The sequence below is a fragment of the Anser brachyrhynchus genome (genome assembly GCF_964034855.1).
Source record: "Anser brachyrhynchus genome assembly, chromosome: 15".
Lineage (NCBI taxonomy): Eukaryota > Metazoa > Chordata > Aves > Anseriformes > Anatidae > Anser > Anser brachyrhynchus.
In genome coordinates this window covers 14622155-14638215 of record NC_137733.1, presented here as the reverse complement: position 1 = coordinate 14638215, position 16061 = coordinate 14622155, and the positions used below count along the sequence as shown (strand labels likewise).

The 16061-nt window shown below is 62.5% G+C and overlaps 1 protein-coding gene across 6 annotated transcripts in view; it reads left to right on the top strand.

Annotated features, from left to right (window-relative positions):
• The first annotated feature begins 1728 nt into the window (after window positions 1-1728).
• The window catches only part of MAP2K3 (mitogen-activated protein kinase kinase 3), a 28869-nt gene continuing 14536 nt past the window's right edge, over window positions 1729-16061 (top strand). Inside the window, exon 1 of one of the 6 annotated variants that reach the window (XM_080557437.1) lies at window positions 1729-1930. In XM_080557437.1, the coding sequence (XP_080413563.1) occupies window positions 1744-1930 (187 nt within the window). In that variant the 5' untranslated portion in view covers window positions 1729-1743. Of the gene's footprint in view, window positions 1931-2529; window positions 2731-3277; window positions 3923-7854; window positions 9199-12799; window positions 13335-13555; window positions 14829-16061 lie in introns of those variants that run through there. The other 5 variants (XM_080557436.1, XM_080557441.1, XM_080557438.1 and 2 more) reach the window with 5 other exon arrangements.

Sequence of the window (16061 nt, the reverse complement as noted above, 5' to 3'; positions counted from 1 at the left end):
GTCCTGTGTGCATCCTATACTGGTCCTGCACTGGTCCTGTGCTGGTTCTGTCCTGATTTTGTGCTGGTCCTGTTTTGGTCCTGTGTGTGTTTAAATACACAAAGCGTGAGTGTCAGGAGGACGGAGCCAGGCTCTTCTCGGTGACACCCAGTGACAGGACAAGGGGCAATGGGGGCAAACTGGAACACGGGAGGTTCTCCTTAAACGTGAGACGAAACTTCTTCACGGTGGGGTGACAGAGCGTGGAACGGGCTGCCCGGGAGGCTGTGGGGGCTCCTTCTCCGCAGACATTCAAGGCCCGCCTGGACGCGTTCCTGTGTGACCTGATCGAGGCGTTCCTGCTCCGGCAGGGGGATTGGGCTGGATGATCTGTCAAGGCCCTTTCCAATCCCTCGCGTTCTGTCATTCCGTGTCCTGTGCTGGTCCCGTGCTGGCCCTGTGCTGGCACACAGGGCTCTCTGGCCTGGTTTACTGGTGCCACGCTAGGACACGACCCTGCTGGCCTTGTGCTGCCCGGCCGTGAGGCCTGCTCTGTGGTAATTAGCAGAGTGGCTTGGCTGGTGCTGGTGCTGGTACTGGTACTGGAGCCGGTGCCGGTGCTGATTTTGGTACTGGTGCTGCTACTTGTCACCGTCCAGCAGCAGCCGCCCTGCCCCTAAATGACGTCCTGCAGAGTCCGGCCTTTGCTGGTCCCTTTGGCTCCTGCTCCCCAAACTGGTGCCCAAAAGCTGATTAATTCCCCAGGCCACTCGACGTGCTTGGTCCGTGTGCCTGCAGCACCCGCCAGCCCTCGGAAACGGACGTCTCCTCCTCCGTGCAGAGCCCGGTGCAGGCAGAGAGAGGGGCCGAATCCTGCACCCGGCTCGGGGCCGCTGCGGGGCTGCTGATGCCACGGCGATGCTCAGGGAATCAGTCTGGGAAACCCGAGGAGACAGGAGGCAGGAGAAGTGGTGTCTGTGTGCCTTCGGGAATGCTGACAATCCACAGAAATTCCTGGGAACACTCGAACTGGGACGCTGGGACACTGGGATACCGGGACGCGGCTCTGCCTTAGCCTGGGCCCATTGCCCCTGCTCTGCCCCACGCACGGCTCCAGCCAGGACTCGCGAAGAAATAACGCTGGCAGCCACCGAGCCCAAACCTGCTCGCATCGGCCGCTCCGGAGCTCCAGCCCCGCTGCTGATTCAGAGACCTGGATGGCGAAAAGCCAGGACGGTCCATCCCGATCCCACCTCCTGCTCGCCCGGCCCGGGGGATGACACGGGCAGCCCTTGCGTCACCGCTAATAACCCTGCGGTCGAGCCGTTTTTTTTTCTTTTTCTTTTTTTTTTTTTAGGAAGGCTCCTCGCGTGTGTTGAAAGACTTGAAAGGCGGGGAATCTACTACGTCTCTTGGGGAGGTAATTGCTCGCTGTTAAGAACCTGTAATTTATTTCTCATTTGAACTTTTCTAGCTTCCATTTCCAGCTGCTAGACGTTACGCTGTCGCTGCTGGATTAAAGGTCCAGCCGAGGCATCTGGCCCCCTGCAGACGCAGCCCCCAGCCCCTTCCCTTCTGTATTCCTGCCTGTGTTCCTGGCAGGTTTTCCAGCCCTCGAACCTTTTCAAAACACGCTGCAAAGCCCAGATCAGAACCGTGCGTGACTGTGCTCGAGTACCACCCCTCCTTCTTGCCCCCCTGGGATACGCTCGGTGTTTCCTCCAGAAAATTGCACTCGCAACACGAAACCTCCGCAGGCTCCGGATGGCGGAGACGCTGCCGGGACAGCTCGGGGCTGGCTGGTGGGACACGGGTGACCCCGAGCAGGATCCCACGGAGGACGCGACGGCATCACCGCTGACGGTCCCCACGCCTGGGCCAGGTGCCCGTGGGGCTGCAGCACGGCGGGGGCCCCTTGCGTCGCCCCGGGGCAGGCGGCACGTGCGGGCAGGTGAGCCTGATGCATCAGGGCTGCAGATATGTGGGTGATTCTCCTCCGGGGCGCGAGGAGGGCTTGGGGAGAGCCCTGGGTGCCCCTTCCAGGGGCTGGGGAGAGCCCTGGGTGCCCCACGCCGCCGAGGGTGGAGCGAGGGTGCGAGGGTGCGGGTGCAAGGCAGGGGGTGTTGCTGAACGTCCTGCAGCGGGGTGCTCCCCCAGCACGGTGGCGGCTTCTTGGAGCGTGCCTGTGGGTTTTCCCCGGCTCCTGGCCGGGCTGAGCCCTGCATCCCTGTATCCCTCCATCCCTCCTGCCCCGGCAGGGAGCCCTGGGGGCAAGCAGGATTTTCGGGGGAGCCCTGGCGGGTGCTGGCGAGCCCTGCTTCCCCTTGCCATGGGGGTGGCGTGTGCCCAGCCCGGAGCCCGGGGGTCCTGCGGGGAAGGGAGAGACGTGGAAAGGGGGGAAAAGACGCGGAGGGGCCGCGGGGATGCTGCGGGCCCCCGCGGTGAGTCACCGAGCCTCCGGGCGGACACGCTCTTCCCCCCGCCCTCGTCACTGCCTCCCGCCCACGGTGCCCGAGAACCATAAAACTCCCCCCGCGCCGGGGGGGGGGGGCGGCGACGTAACCCCGCCCCCTCCCCGCTCTCAACCAATCGGAGCGGGGCTCCGGCGGGCGAGGGGGCGGGGCTCCGGCCGCCGGGCCCTGCCCTTCGCTGTTCTTCCTCCGCCGCCCGCCTCGCTGGGCCGGACTCCGCCGGGCGCCGCGCTCTGCCCGGGCGCTGCGGGGCCGCCGCCAGCCATGTCCGTGCCCAGAGGTAGGACCGGGGCCAAGGGGGGGGCTGCGGGGGGGGATACGGGGACCCCGGGACCCCCTTCCCTTTTCCTCCGTTCCCGGGCTGCAGGCAGCCCACGCCGTTCTATGGGCACAGCCCGGTTGGGAGGCGTGGGGTCGGGGCGAGTAAAAGGGTGTAAAGGGGGTGTAAAGGGGGTGTAAAGGGGGTGTAGGGGGGTGTAAAGGGGGTGTAAAGGGGTGTAGGGGGGTTTTGGGGTGTAGGGGGGCTAGGGGGTGTAGGGGAGCACTGGGGGGGACAAGTGGTGAAGCGCCCTGGGCGTGCAGCATGTCGCTAATTTTTTTTTTTTAAAAAAAGGGTGAGTTTGGTCCAGCTGGGGGAAAAAAAAAAAAATTCCCCAAACCCCAAAAAAGGGGCGTTAGGGGGTCGTGGGGCCGTAGTGGGGCAGCGGGAAGGGGGGGGGGGCAAGGGGTGAAGTGTTGTGCGCGTGCAGCACGGTGATAAATAAATTAAAAAAAGAAAAAAAAGGTGAGTTTGATAGAGCTGGGAAAAAAAAAGCAACAAGCTGACCCTATTCTGGAGGAAACGGCCCCAAATCGGCTCTGTTTCGGTGCTGGTTGGGGTGGTTCGGTGAGCGCCCTGCGTGGCGTGGGGCAGCCCAAGGGGGTCCCCGGGGAGCCCCCCACGTCGCGCGGGGCTATGGCCGTGGGTGGCGGGGCCACCGGTGGGACCCGGCGGTGCCACCCGGCGTGGGGCAGGCAGCGCCGCCGTGTCCCCGAGGCCGGCGAGGGCTCGTCCACGAAGCTCGTGCCGCCGGCGTGGAGCTCGCGGGGCTTTCCTCCCGCGGCCGTGATGCGCTGGAAACTCGAAGTCAGGAGCCATGTGAGCAGATGAACGCACCTCGGCGTGACTTTCTTATTTTTCGGGGGCTTTTTTTTTTTTTTTCCTTTCCCCTCCTCTAAATGATCCGCGTCTTAAACGGAGGGAATGTGGACCTGAGTTTCCTGTTTGCTGTGTAAGCCGGGGTGTGAATCAGCGGCGATTTACGGTGCGCCGAGCGGAGCTGCTGACTCACGGGTACGAGCGCATGCCTCCCGCCTGCCCCGGCTGCTGCTGCGGGGCTGCAACGGGCTTCATAAAAAGGCTGCGGGAGCCCCGCCGTGCCCACACCTCCCCCGGGGCCCGCGTGGCCCGGCCGCCTGGATGGAGAGCCGAGGTGAGCTCCTGCAGCCTGCCTGGGGTGGATTTTGGGGGGCTGCTTCGCTCATGGGGTCGTGGTGCCGCGCGTGTGTTCTCGCGTCCTCATCTCGTGCCCTGCTGGCTGCCGAGACTTGGCTCGGTTTGGGTTCTGCCTGAAACCTGCCGGCTCCCGGAGAGGGCTCCCCAGCCGCGTGCTGCTCCGGGGGGATGCCGGTGGAGAGCAGGCTGCAGCCCGGAATTTATCCTGGGAGATTTGGGTGCCTTCGGGCTCCTGCTGGCTGAAACCTGGAATTTAACTCGGGAAATTTATGTGGCTTTGGGCTCCTGCTGGAGGTAGCCCAGAATTTAACCTGGGAGATTGAGGTGGCTTTAGACTCCTGCTGGAAGTAGCCCGGAATTTAACCTCGTATATTTAGGTGTCTTTGGGCTCGCTCCTGCTGGCTGTAGCCCGGAATTTAACCCAGGAAATCCAGGTAGCTTTGGGCTCCTGCTGGATGTAGCCCAGAATTTAACCTGGGAGATTCAGGTGGCTTTGGGCTCCTGCTGGAAGTAGCCTGGAATTTATCCTGGGAAATTCAGGTGGCTTTGGGCTCCTGCTGGCTGCAGCCCAGAATTTAACTTGGGAAACTCAGGTGACTTTGGGATCCTGCTGGCTGCAGCCTGGAATTTAACCTGGCAAATCCAGGTGGCTTTTGTGCTTCTGCTGGCTCCAGCCTGGAATTTAACCCGGGAAATTCAGGTAACTTCGCTCTCCCGCTGGATGCGTCCCGGAATTTATCCTGGGAGATTCAGGTGGCTTCGTGCTCCCGCTGGCTGCTTTCCCTGCCGGAGGTGATCGGGGCAATGAATGGAGACCGCTGCCTCGTGGCTCGCAGGTTGGCCGTGCCCGTGACTGATGCGCACAAAAACTCGGCTGCCGTCACCTTGGCTTAGTCACGGGGCTGTCTCCTGCCTCCGGAGTTGTTGGGGATGCGCGTGGCCGCCCGTGACACGCGGGATAGGAATGGTGCCGGGCCGGAGCCTTTTCCCCGCGCGGTGCTAAACATAGCTTCCGAGATAAACACCTGGTGGGGATTAGGGAAGCTCAGGAAGGATTTCGCCTTTCTTCCTCTTCCCGCTGCCGGGTTGATCCGAATTATCTCGCGGGATGAGGTGTGGGAAACCCTCGCCGGCTGGTCCTGCGTTACCTCGCGTTGTCGAGCCTCGTGGTTACCCAAATATGCAAAAGCTTATTTTGCATGTTTGGTTGCCTGTATATATATAGATATTTGCTGGTTGCCTCAGGTCCCCAGCACTCCCTCCAGCTCCATTTTCCCAGCTTGGTGGCGGGACGGGAAGGAGTTGTGCGAGGAGCCGTGGCGCCGCGCATGTGCCCGTTTGGGGAGCTCCGCGAGGGGCGCCGCGATCTCAGCACGTGGGCGCGCTTCGAGAGCGCGTCCTTCCCCTTAGCCAAGAGGTTTTCCTCCGGGAGGACCCCGCGGGTTTGGCGGGTGCCTGGACGGGACCCGAGGCCCCTCACCGCCACGTGGTTGTGTTTCTCCAGGGCTGGCAGCGTGGGGGCTCGCAGCTCTGAACCCGCGGAGCCAGGCTTTTGCTTTGCGCCTGCTGGACGTCACGCTGGGGGTGATAAAAATACTGAGCTGGGCTTCGGCAGCCCCTGAAGGCTCCTTGTCAGCCGCTACCGGCGCTCTGCGAGGCGGCTGCTTTCATTCCCCAGGCCCGGGCTGCAGCGCGGGGCTGAGCCAGGGGTTGCTTTGAGCACAAACCTGGCCCCGAGGCTGGTCGCTGCCAGAGGGAATCCGTGTGTGCGCTGCGGGGCTTCTCCATGGGTGCCCAGGTGTCCGGTCCCGGTGACTTTGGGGCCGAGGATATGGGTTTTTTGACGGAGGGTTGCTTTCACTGGGTTAACGGTGGCGGGCTGCTTGCTGGGGGGGAGAGCCAGGAGAGGAACTTGTGTTGTCTGGGGGTAATTTTACTCGACCAACAAAAACTTTGGGGTTTTACGGACGTGACTCAGGACTGCTTGTGGGTACGCATGGAGCTCGATTTACCCACAGCTGCTTGCTGACAAAACTCTGCAGTGCAGGTCGAGTCCTAGCCAGGGATTTTGAGACGGCGGAGAGGACTTTTTATGGTGGGAACTGGAAGTTTGTGGTCTTTTTTTTTCCCCAGCTTGGGAGATGCCCCATCTCCCCACGGCCTTTTCATCCCCATCTGAATGTCTGTCCCCAAAACAGCCGGGCACGGCCGTGGGTGCCACACCGGCACAAAGCGGGTCTGGGTCTGCTTGGTGGGGTCTTCTTGGTGCTGCCTTATGCCCTGCAGGGGGTGAGGGGGGTCCCATCCTGCCCTCCAGCAGCGATTGGAAGTGATTACCTGCGTGTGCTGCTGGCATTGCAGCCTGGTGCAGGGGGAAATGAAATATTGGGAACCGCGGGCTTTAAGGGTGGAAGGGACGATGGCGAGCATCGTGCTCAGCTGGAGCCAGCCAGGAGCTCAGCGCGTTGCTGCCAGGGCTGCAGGGCACAGCAGCGTCCCCGCGTGTCCCTGGTCCCTTTGGTCCCTGGCTCTGTGACTTTTGCTTACCGAAGCCCAGGGGCAGGAGGAGCAGCCCCCAGCTCCTTTGGGAGCTGCCAGCGTGGAAGAGGAGGAGCTGAGGGGGATCTGTCCCCTCCAGGCTGCGGCAGGGTCACTGCCGAACCGGGTCTGTCCCGTGCTTTAAGCCAGATTTCCATCCTCTCAAGTGAAATGCTTATTTTTTTCAAAAAAAAGGATAAATTTCCTTTAAAAACATCACACGAGTGGGAGAGGAGGCAGGATGAGGAGGAGACAAAACTTACCAGAAATTGTTTGCAGAGCATCCACCCTTCCTGCCCCCTACACCGCCACAAAAAAATAAAAAAATAATAAAAAAAAAAATCCTCCTTTTGGAAAGGAGGAAGCCTCCTTTCGGTACAAGCCGTTTCCCATCAGAGGCTGCGAACCTGCGCTGTGGTTTGGAGCTGGCACCGGCGGGGCTGACGTGCCCGATAACTGCGTGGGGCTGAGCCTGGTGCCTGTGTCCCGCATCCATCCGTGCCGGGAGCCGCAGGGTTTGTCCCTGACCCTCTCCTGCCGTGGTAGCGCCGGACGGCTGGTCTATTTTTAGGAAAGGTAAAGCTTTTTTAATTACTGCTTTTTGTTCAGCCGGAGGTCTCACGTTGCCAGCAAACAACATCCGCAGCTAGGGCTGGGTCCTGCTGGTGCCCCTTCCGAGGCGCTGAGCGGCGAGAGGGTGAAGCGCTGGGTGCAGTTCGCTGGGGGCAGAGCGTCTCCAGCTCGGGCTGTGCCCCGTTTTCCTCCTCCAGGTGCTGCAGCAGCAGTTGCAGGTGGGGAGCGCTTGGCGAGGGCAGCAGCAGCGCGCCAGCCGAGTGCTTCTGCCCCCGGGGCGGTTGTGACACCGGCGCCGCTTCCTGCCAGGGCCGCGGGCGGACGTGTGCTCGGAAGATGGCTTGCAACCAGCGCGGCCGGAGCTGGAAGCAGGGAGCCTGCTGCTTCGGGGCCGGGGGGGGCTCGTCCTGGGGGTCCCTGCTCCTCCCTGCCTGTCGGATCCGCGGTGCACAACCCTGTGCAGGTCGGGGATGGGAAGGGAGGGTGCTCGGCGGGTGGTACTGCAGCTGCTGGATCCAAACACGTGGGGTGGATTGGGGTTATTTAGGGGAGCACGGGGTTATCTAGGAAGGTTCGGCGTGCCTGTGCTCGCAGGTCGGTTGGGTACTGCGGTCCCATACATAAAAATTCCCTCTTAGCCCAAATCTTGCAGGAAAGCCCCCCTGCCTCGGCCACCCGTCCCGCTCTTGGCAGCTGGAGGCACCTGCAGCCCGAGCAGGTGCCATCTCCTGCTGCCCGCAGCTCAGTAGCACCAGTTTTTTCCCCTATTAAAGGTAGCAAAGAGCAAATACGGTGTGTGGGGGAGGTATTCCCTGCTGTAGGACAGAGGTCTTGCTGCGCTGGGGAAGGGGAGGCCGGCCGTGCTTGGAAAGGAGAGGACGGGTGAGGGCTGGGTGAGGGCTGTCCCCTGCCCACGGTGCTGCACGCCGCGGGCTGCCCCGTGCAGCTCGTCCCTAAAAGTGACGTGGCTCTTTCTGTAAGAGCCGGATGTGTTCGGCAGCGAGGCTTTTTAAGAAAGCTGCTCTGCGGAGCTAAAAATCCCCTGCCGCTGCGGACTGCTCGGTTTCTCTCCTGAAATGCTGCCAAATCGCGCTTCGGGCGAAAACGAACGGACCCGGTGCCAGGGCTGCTCTTCGCCTCCTCCCGAGCACCTGGTAAAGGGGCGGCGAGGTGGCAGACCCAGTCACGTTCCACACCTGTCTGTAAAACCCCGCGCTTACACCCAGAAAATCCCCAGAAAAGCCTCTGCAACCCGTTCCGTCTGCGTTTTCGGTCGATCCCTGCGGTTGCACGGCTCTGAGCACCTTGAGCTCCGAGCACCGGCGGGGCTGACGGTGAGCTGCGGGAGCTGGCAGACAGCCGGGCTTGTCCCCTGGGGCCGGGCCACCCTTCCGTGCTCTGCAGAGGCTGATTTTTTTTGCCCGTCGGAAGCTTTTTGCAGGTATTAATTCAGCCTGGCGCTGCCCGGCTTGGTGGAGGATGCCTGGGCAGCAAGAGCAGAGTGCTGGCTGCAGGGGGCACCTCTGGAAATGCTGGGTGCATTTTAATCCAAGCTCTTTGTCAGCCTCGCGTGAGCTTTGTCGAGGAACCGGGGAGCGCCTCAGCTTTTCCTCTGGCACCTCTCCCATCCGTGGCATCTCCTCTCCGCGTACGTTCCGGGCTGCTGCAACGCTTCGCCCTTGATTTTTGGATCCCCAAAGAATTTCTTGTTCGGTAATCGTGGGCTTCCCCCTGGGGTTTTACAGGCACAGCTCGGCGAGGGAAGCCGTGTGCAGCAGCCGCGGGGCCGGCAGCCAGCGCGCGTGTTCCCCTTATCTCGAGCAGGTTTCACCTTTTGCACCTCTCCTTCCAGCTCCTCTCTGCTCCGTTCCATGCGCTGCCCTGCAGCGCGCCGCTCTTTTCCCCCAAAACGCTGACTTGCGCCTTGCCCTTTGGGGTTAAAAGGGGATTTTTTTTTTTTCCTGTCATTTTTTTAAATGGAAATGATTCTTGGAAGCCCCGAGCGTGCCCCAGGAAAAGCTGCGAGCCGCAGGCTGGGCGGCACTGAGTCACTGCGTGCTCCTGACCCGCGACGTGAGCCGGATGTGTCGGGACAGCCTCTGCGGAGCCTGCTGCCTTCCCGGGACGTCTCGAACCGGCTCTGTGAGCAAAAACCCGCCAGGCTCATTTCCACCCAGCCTCGGAAACGTTGCGACGCGGTGTGAATAGGTGGATTCCCCGAGCAGGGGGCGAGGAGCGCGCAGCAAAAAAATAAACCAAAAACCTAAATAATCCCCAGCGAAACGGAAGCAGGCGAGCGAGGCTGTGCCCTTCCTGCGCCGGGGCTGCCACGTGGGGCTGCGGTGGGGAAACGCTGCCCGAGCCGGGCACCAGCCAGGGATGCCCTGCGGGTGCTGGGCGAGTGCAGGGCACACGGAGGGGTTTTCGGGGTGTGGAGCCGCCGAGAGCCCGCGGGGGCGACGCTTTGCAGCAGGGGAGTTCGGAGGAGCAAAGGAGAAACGGTTGCGGGCGACTTCTGCAAAAACGTGGAGCTTAGCAAGCGTGCTGCGCTTTTTTTTTTTTTATATCAAATTGTAACTTCCTGAGCTGGTGAGCGGCTGGGGCTGGCCTCAGGCAGCAGCTGGATGCGGGCTGGGATGCAGACGTCAGTCTGTCCCCGGCGGTGTCGGGTAGGGCTGGGGCAGAGGGAGCAGAGGCTGCGGGTGGCTGCCGTCCGCGGCGGTTTCCTCCCTCTCGCCTCGCCAAAGACTGAGGTTCCCCCACCACGGGATGGGTCCTGCCTCTTTGCTGCGCCCCAGTTTGCTCCTTTCCTCCGTCTCGGCTTGGAAAAGTGCGTGCGTGGACGTAATCGGGGGAGAAATGTGGGTGAAGGCAGCAGGTGAGGGGTGGTGAGGCAGAAACCCCCGCGCGGCTTCAGGTGCAGCGCGGGTTTGGGCACCGGAGCGCCGCACACGGGCGTTGCGCTGCCGCGCCAGCGGTGCTCCCGGCCCTGCCTCCGTCGAGCTGCCGGTGGTGACGGACGGACGGACGGACCCGTTCTGACTCACGGACCCTGAGCTGAGTTTGCAGCACCTGCAGCCAGCTAACAGCCCTCCTCGTGTGAGCCGCGTGCGCCCGGTCCTGACTCAGCAGGCAGCTGTGACCGCCGGGCTGCGGGTGCCAGCTCCCAGTCCCCGCGGGTGGCATCACCCGGTGCCTCCCCGCCTCTCCGGCTGCTCCCTTTCCTTCTGCCCCCCCCTTCCTAGAGACATTGCAGACATTGAGCGCTTCCTGATTATTATAATTATTATTATTATTATTACCTTTCCCCCCGCAAATATTCCACTTTCAGAGCAGGTACCCACGTATGCCATTTACTGGGATGAAATCCCTTTCCCCGCCCGACGTAAATTGGAGGGAGGATGGCAGGAAGCTGAACAAGTGATTTTTAATTCTGTTTATTTATTTTCAGTCGTTAAGGCTCGCATTAAAAGCAGGAAGAGGCAACACTTTGCCCTTTTACCAGCTTTACAGGGTTTTGTGGCCAGCTGGAGGTACTCGAAACCTCCAGTTGAAACCTCCAGCACGGCGAGCTCCGAGCAGGTGTAGCCTCTGCCACTGCTTTTTTTTTTTGGGGGCGGGGGGGGGGGGAAATCCACCCTGAGCAATGGCTGCGAGTGTGCAGCCCTGCAGGATGCTCTGCCCGGCCCCGTGCCTGCTCCAAAGAGGTGCCGGGCGGCTGCGGGCAGAGGTTTTTGCGCAGGTCCTGCTGTACAGCTGCGCGGTTTTCGGCGTGGCGTAGCGTGTCCGATAACGCCACGGTGCCGCTGCTCTGACGCTCCCCGAGGGCAGCCTGGGCTCTGCTCCTGGGGGTTTCCCAGCGCGGAGCCCCCCGTGTTGCAGGGCAGCAAGCTGCCATCCGGGAACAAAGCGCAGAAGCAAACGTGGTTGGTTTTTTTGCTTCCCCCCCTATCCCTCGGGGTGACGCAGGTAACCTAAAAATCCAGCTGGAACGTAGCTGGGTGGTGACGTCCTCCCGAAGCCACGGCGGAGCGGGGCCGGCCGGAGCGTTATCTGGCTGCCGCACGGAGCTGGGGCGTGCCTGGCAGCCCAGGGCTGGCAGCAGGGACGTCACCGCGGCGGTGGCTTCAGCTGATGTCCCCGTCCCCAAATCCCTCCCTGTTTTGGGGTGCCGGGCGCTCGCAGTGCTCTCCTTGCATGGCTCTTGGCATCATTTTCCAGCCGGAGCCATCCCGCTCTGCTGGAGCGATGGGAGCAGAAAGGTGACCCCGTTCCCTTTCCTCCTGGGTTTTCTTGAAAGGTTTTGCTTAAAAACAGAGCTGTCGTAGAGCTTTCTGGTCGGGATTGGCGCCGTGGTCCTGCCCGTGGGGTTTTGCTGATCCTGGGTCCCCGCTGCCAGCCCGGTGCATCCTCCCGGTGTCCCCGGCCTCATCCAGCCCTCGGAGAGGCCGCGGGTGGGCAGGGGAAGGGTGGGGAGAGGGCTTGGTGCCGGCAGGCTGCTGCTTGAGCTCATTGCTGTTTTTAAGGGTGTGCTCTTCCCCTCATTGAAGCCTGGCAGGGAGCGGCGGCAGCTGCCCGGCGTGCGAGGTTCGGCCGCTCAGAGCCCGGCAGTGGGGCTGGTGGCCCCGGGAGCTGCAAAACGACGGGGCTGGCTCCAAAAAAAAATGGCATTTCCCGGCACGTGGGGTGTGCCGAGGCAGCACGGGCTCCACGAGAGGCTCTAGGGATCCTTGGAGCATCCCCCGTACGGGACGGGGATGCTGCTGCAGAGCTGGGGGCCGACGCGGGGCAGCTCTTGTGTCAGCATCCTTTCTGCGCCGATGATCTCGGCTTGAAACTATACCCTGGGAGTGGAAATGCACCCGAGGAAAATATCTTCCGCAGTCCTTCTGGGGCTTGTATAAACACTATTTAAAATTAGAGGCACTCATTAGGTTGGTATGCGCGTTCACCTCGACCTCTGACTTTTCCGCCGGCGAATGCGCGCGGGGCGGCACAGCCCACGAGTCAGGGAGCGAAGCGGAGGCACGCTCCCTGTAATTAGGGGAGGGTAAAGGAGCCGGTACAGTATCTCCCCTCCAGGCTTCCCCTCCGGGGAAATTGAAAACAGAGCTGCAGCCCGTTCGGCTTTGGTCAGGGACGTCAGGCGCTGGCTCCTGTCCGGGTGGTGCCGGGAGAGGAGGAGAGGGCAGCGATGCTCTGCCACGGTTCTCGCACGTGTTGGCGGCGCAGCGGACGATTTTTTTTTCCCCGCCTCCGTCGTTCTCCCTCGCTATTTACCAGCGAAATCCACGCAGCGGCTCGGACTCTGCCAGCGGAGGTGCCGTCTCAGCTGTCGCCCTGGAATAGCTGCCGAGCTCCGCGCGGGTATTGTAATGGAACAATATTTGCGCTGTTTGTTGTGGTAATGGTTGTCAGCAATTAGCGGGGCACCTGCGGCGCGAAGAAATCCGACCTCGTGCCGCCCGGCGCTCCCTGGGTGCCGAAGGGCTGAGCGTGGGCGCTCGGGGCTGCGTGTTTGAGCCCCCCCCCCCCCGAGCGCTTACACCCACCCCCCCCCGCGCCCTGGTGTTTTCGTGCGCTGCTTCTGCACGGGGCCGCGGGCATCGCCGCGCGAAGCTCTGCGCCGGGGGGCTCGGGAGGGCAGGAGCGATGCCGCTCCCCCCCCCGGAACCCATCCGGCTCACGGCAGCGCTGCCCAGGAGCTTCGCACCGTTGGGTTTTTATTCTGGGGATTTGGGGGGGGGGGGGGGGGGGGGGACTGAGATGGGAGAGGCGAGCTGGGCTCCGAGGGTTGAACCCTCCAGCGGCGAAGGCGTCCCCCCCGGGATGCGCTGCAGCAGCCCTGCGCCTCGATGGCTCCCGGCGCTGGCTCCCCCCCAGCTTCCTGTTGACGTCAGCGGTTATTTCGCCCGCTGCAGTTTTTACAACTGTTGAGCTTTTCGAGCGTAACCCGAGCTGAGAGCGGCCAACCTCGGCGGCTGCCCATGCGGGGACGCGGCGCTGCTGGCGCCGTCTCCCCCAGCCTTCCTCGGCCGCTCGCCGGCTCGCGGACCCCCGGCACGCGGCGGGGACCCCGCACGGCACCGGGGGGCTGCCGGCGCCTTCCGAGCATGCGGCCCCGCCGGGGATAAGGCGCGGTGCTCGCCGAAAGGGCCCGGCGGCGGATCCCTCGGGCCCTTTTCCCTCCCTCCTCCGGCTCCCCCATCCATCCCTCCCTTCCGCCAGGCGCGCCGTTTCTGTTCTTCATTTCTGGGAAACCATGGACAAGAAGCAAGGTGGGTGTTGCAATTTCCAAAGCACGTGCCGGGGGGGGTGGCGGGGGGGGACACACCGAACGGCCGGTGGCGGAGCTAAAAGGGGGCGGTGGAACTTTTTTGGGGTCCGTCCACGGAGTTTTTCTTCTCTCTGCTTGCTCGGGACGGGGGGGGGGGGTTCTGCATGTGCGGCTCGGGATCTATTTTTAAAGCTCTGGAAGCGTGCATGTTTTGCACGGGGTTGGAGCGCTGGCATCTTAGCAGAAATCCAGCAGAGCTCCGGGAAGGAGCCTGTCCCTGTTCTGGTGGTGTTCCCAGGGCTTTCCAGCAGCCCTTGCACGCCCGTTGCAGCCGGCGGGGGCTTCTTGTCCAGCCCGCTCGGGTTTTTCTCTTTCTCTTTTTGCAGAAGTGCCGGGCGCAGGGCGGCGGTGCTCTGCAGGAGCCCCTCTGCAGGCTGATGAGTGATGGCTCTCGGCAGGTTGAGTGCCGCTTTTCCGCTTACACAGGGAGCTTTTTCCACTCCCGTGACCAAAGCAGCCAAATTCCCCTCTCTGCTTTGTTGCACCCTGCCTCTGTTTTTTATTTTTTTTCCCTTTGGGGATCCTTTTTTTTTTTTCTATTTTTTTTCCTTTGGCCCTTCCTTTTGCGGCCAGGCTGGGACCCACCCTTCAGCCCTCTGCCTTTTCTGCAGCGTTTGGCTCCCGTCTCTGCAGGTCGAGGGGAATGGGGGGGGCACCCAAAACGTTTTCCCCAGCAGCGTTTGACTCCTGTCCGCAGGTTGAGGGGGAATTGGGGTCACCCAAAACTCTTTGCCCAGCACTAACCCCACCGTGCAGCCCCGGCGGCAGCCCCTGCTCCCGGCAGGTCCGTCCGTGCTCCAGGACTTCACCTGGAGCGCCGGGGAGGCACGGAGAGGTTTGATTTCAAAGGTCAGCTCAGGCAAATAGCTTTATTTGCAGTTCTTTAGGTTGTCCTGTTCGCCTCTCTCCACCCACGCCGGCGGAGTGGGAAGGACAAACCTCCCGGGGAGAGGTGCAGCGGCAGCAAGGAGGAGGATTTCGGTGTTGAATTGAGCAGTTCCAGGAAATGAATGTGTCCGGTCTTAGCTGGTGCAGGCTGTAGCACGAGGGGAGAAAAAAAAAAGCCTTTTTTTTTTTTTTCTTTCTTTAGGAGGAAATGGTGCCTTTCTTAGCATAAAGGATGCAGTTACGTGCCTGCGGCGTCACGTGGGTTACGAGCTCGGCTGCGCTAGGAACTTCGGTCAGCTCGTTTTCCCCAGCCCGGCTGCACGCACGGTGCTGCGTGCCCCAGGACATGCTCTGGGCTCAGGCTGCGGGTAACGGGGCTGGGATTAATGGGGCCATGCCCCTGGGTTGCCCCATCCGCATTTGGCTGCTGTGGGAGTGATCTGAGGTCGCCACGAGCTCCAGGGAGCAGTTGCAGGCTCTGTGCCTGCACAGCTCTCTAGCAAGAGCCCCATGCCCTGCAAAGCTGGAGCACTCCCAGGACTTGCAGGTGACAGAAAGCGTCCCCCTGTCCCCAGCAGCTCTCCCGTGGGGTCCCAAATTGGGGGAGAGCTGCTGAGAGCCTGGCAGGTGACAGGGAGCTGAGAGCAGCCGCCTGCGGGGGCCGACAGCAGATGCTGCCCCGGGACCTGCTCAGGGCAGAAGGGGTTGAATTGCAAGGTTGTGCCGGGCCCGTCCCGCCGCCCGTTTGTTCCTCTGGCACCGAGCGTCCTGCTCTGGGGCTGCCACCAGATTTGGGGGTGACACTGGGCAGCGCGTTGGGGACAGCGGTGCCGGGCTCTGGTCCCCCACGGCCACCATCTGCCCACCCCGAGCAGGCTGCGGGTGTGCAGAGCTTCAGGACGGGACCGTTTGCCTCTTTCTTTTTCTTCTTATTTTATTTTATTTTTTTAAATTTATGTATTTCTGGGCTGTGCTCAAGAGGAAGTGGCTCCTGCCCGCTCCACCCCTGCACGGCCGGACCCGTGCTGCTTGTGTGGCTGCGAGCAGCAGGAGAAACGCTGCCAGCGCTTCCCCCGGAGGTTTGCAGGATGCCGGAGGGTTTGGTGCCGTGGCAAACGTGGGGAGAGCAGGAAGAGGCAAATCCCATCCCCGCCTTGGCTCCCCCGGCTGCGGGGGCAGCGTCCCATGGGGACAGCCGTGTGATTTTACTCCTGCAGGCTTGGGCTGAGCTGGGTTTTCCATCCCTGTGAGCGGCCCGGGCAGAGCCTGGTGTCATCGGTGCTCCCTGGAGCTAGGGAATGTTTTTAGGGGCTGGGCGCGACTAAGGGGAAGGGGATTGTGGCTGGCATGGTGACACTGGGAAGCACGGGGCAGTGGTTTGGGGCTGTGGGGGAGATGGGCTGGTGCACAGAGCCCTCCTTGCAGCAGGGTGCGAGCACCCTGTGGCTCTCTGCTCCTGTTCCGTGGGAGACAACCGATGCACGGAGACGCGATGCGGCTTTCCGGCGCGGTGCACGGGGGGCTTTGCGGCGGGGATCTTCCCCGTCCCGTGCTGACCCTTCCGCCCGCGCTCTCAAATCCCGCCGCGGGCACGAGGCTCTGCGTTGATCCCCCGACCCCAACGCTCATCCTGCCGGCTCCTGGGGCTCCGGTGGGGCTGATGCCGCGGCCTCGGGGCCGGCTGCGTGGCGGACCCCGCTCCTGCCGCGTGAGTCAGCGCGCTGCGAGCGGTGCTGTCAGGGGAGCGGGCAGCACAGAGGGAGCATTGTGCTCCTGCGGG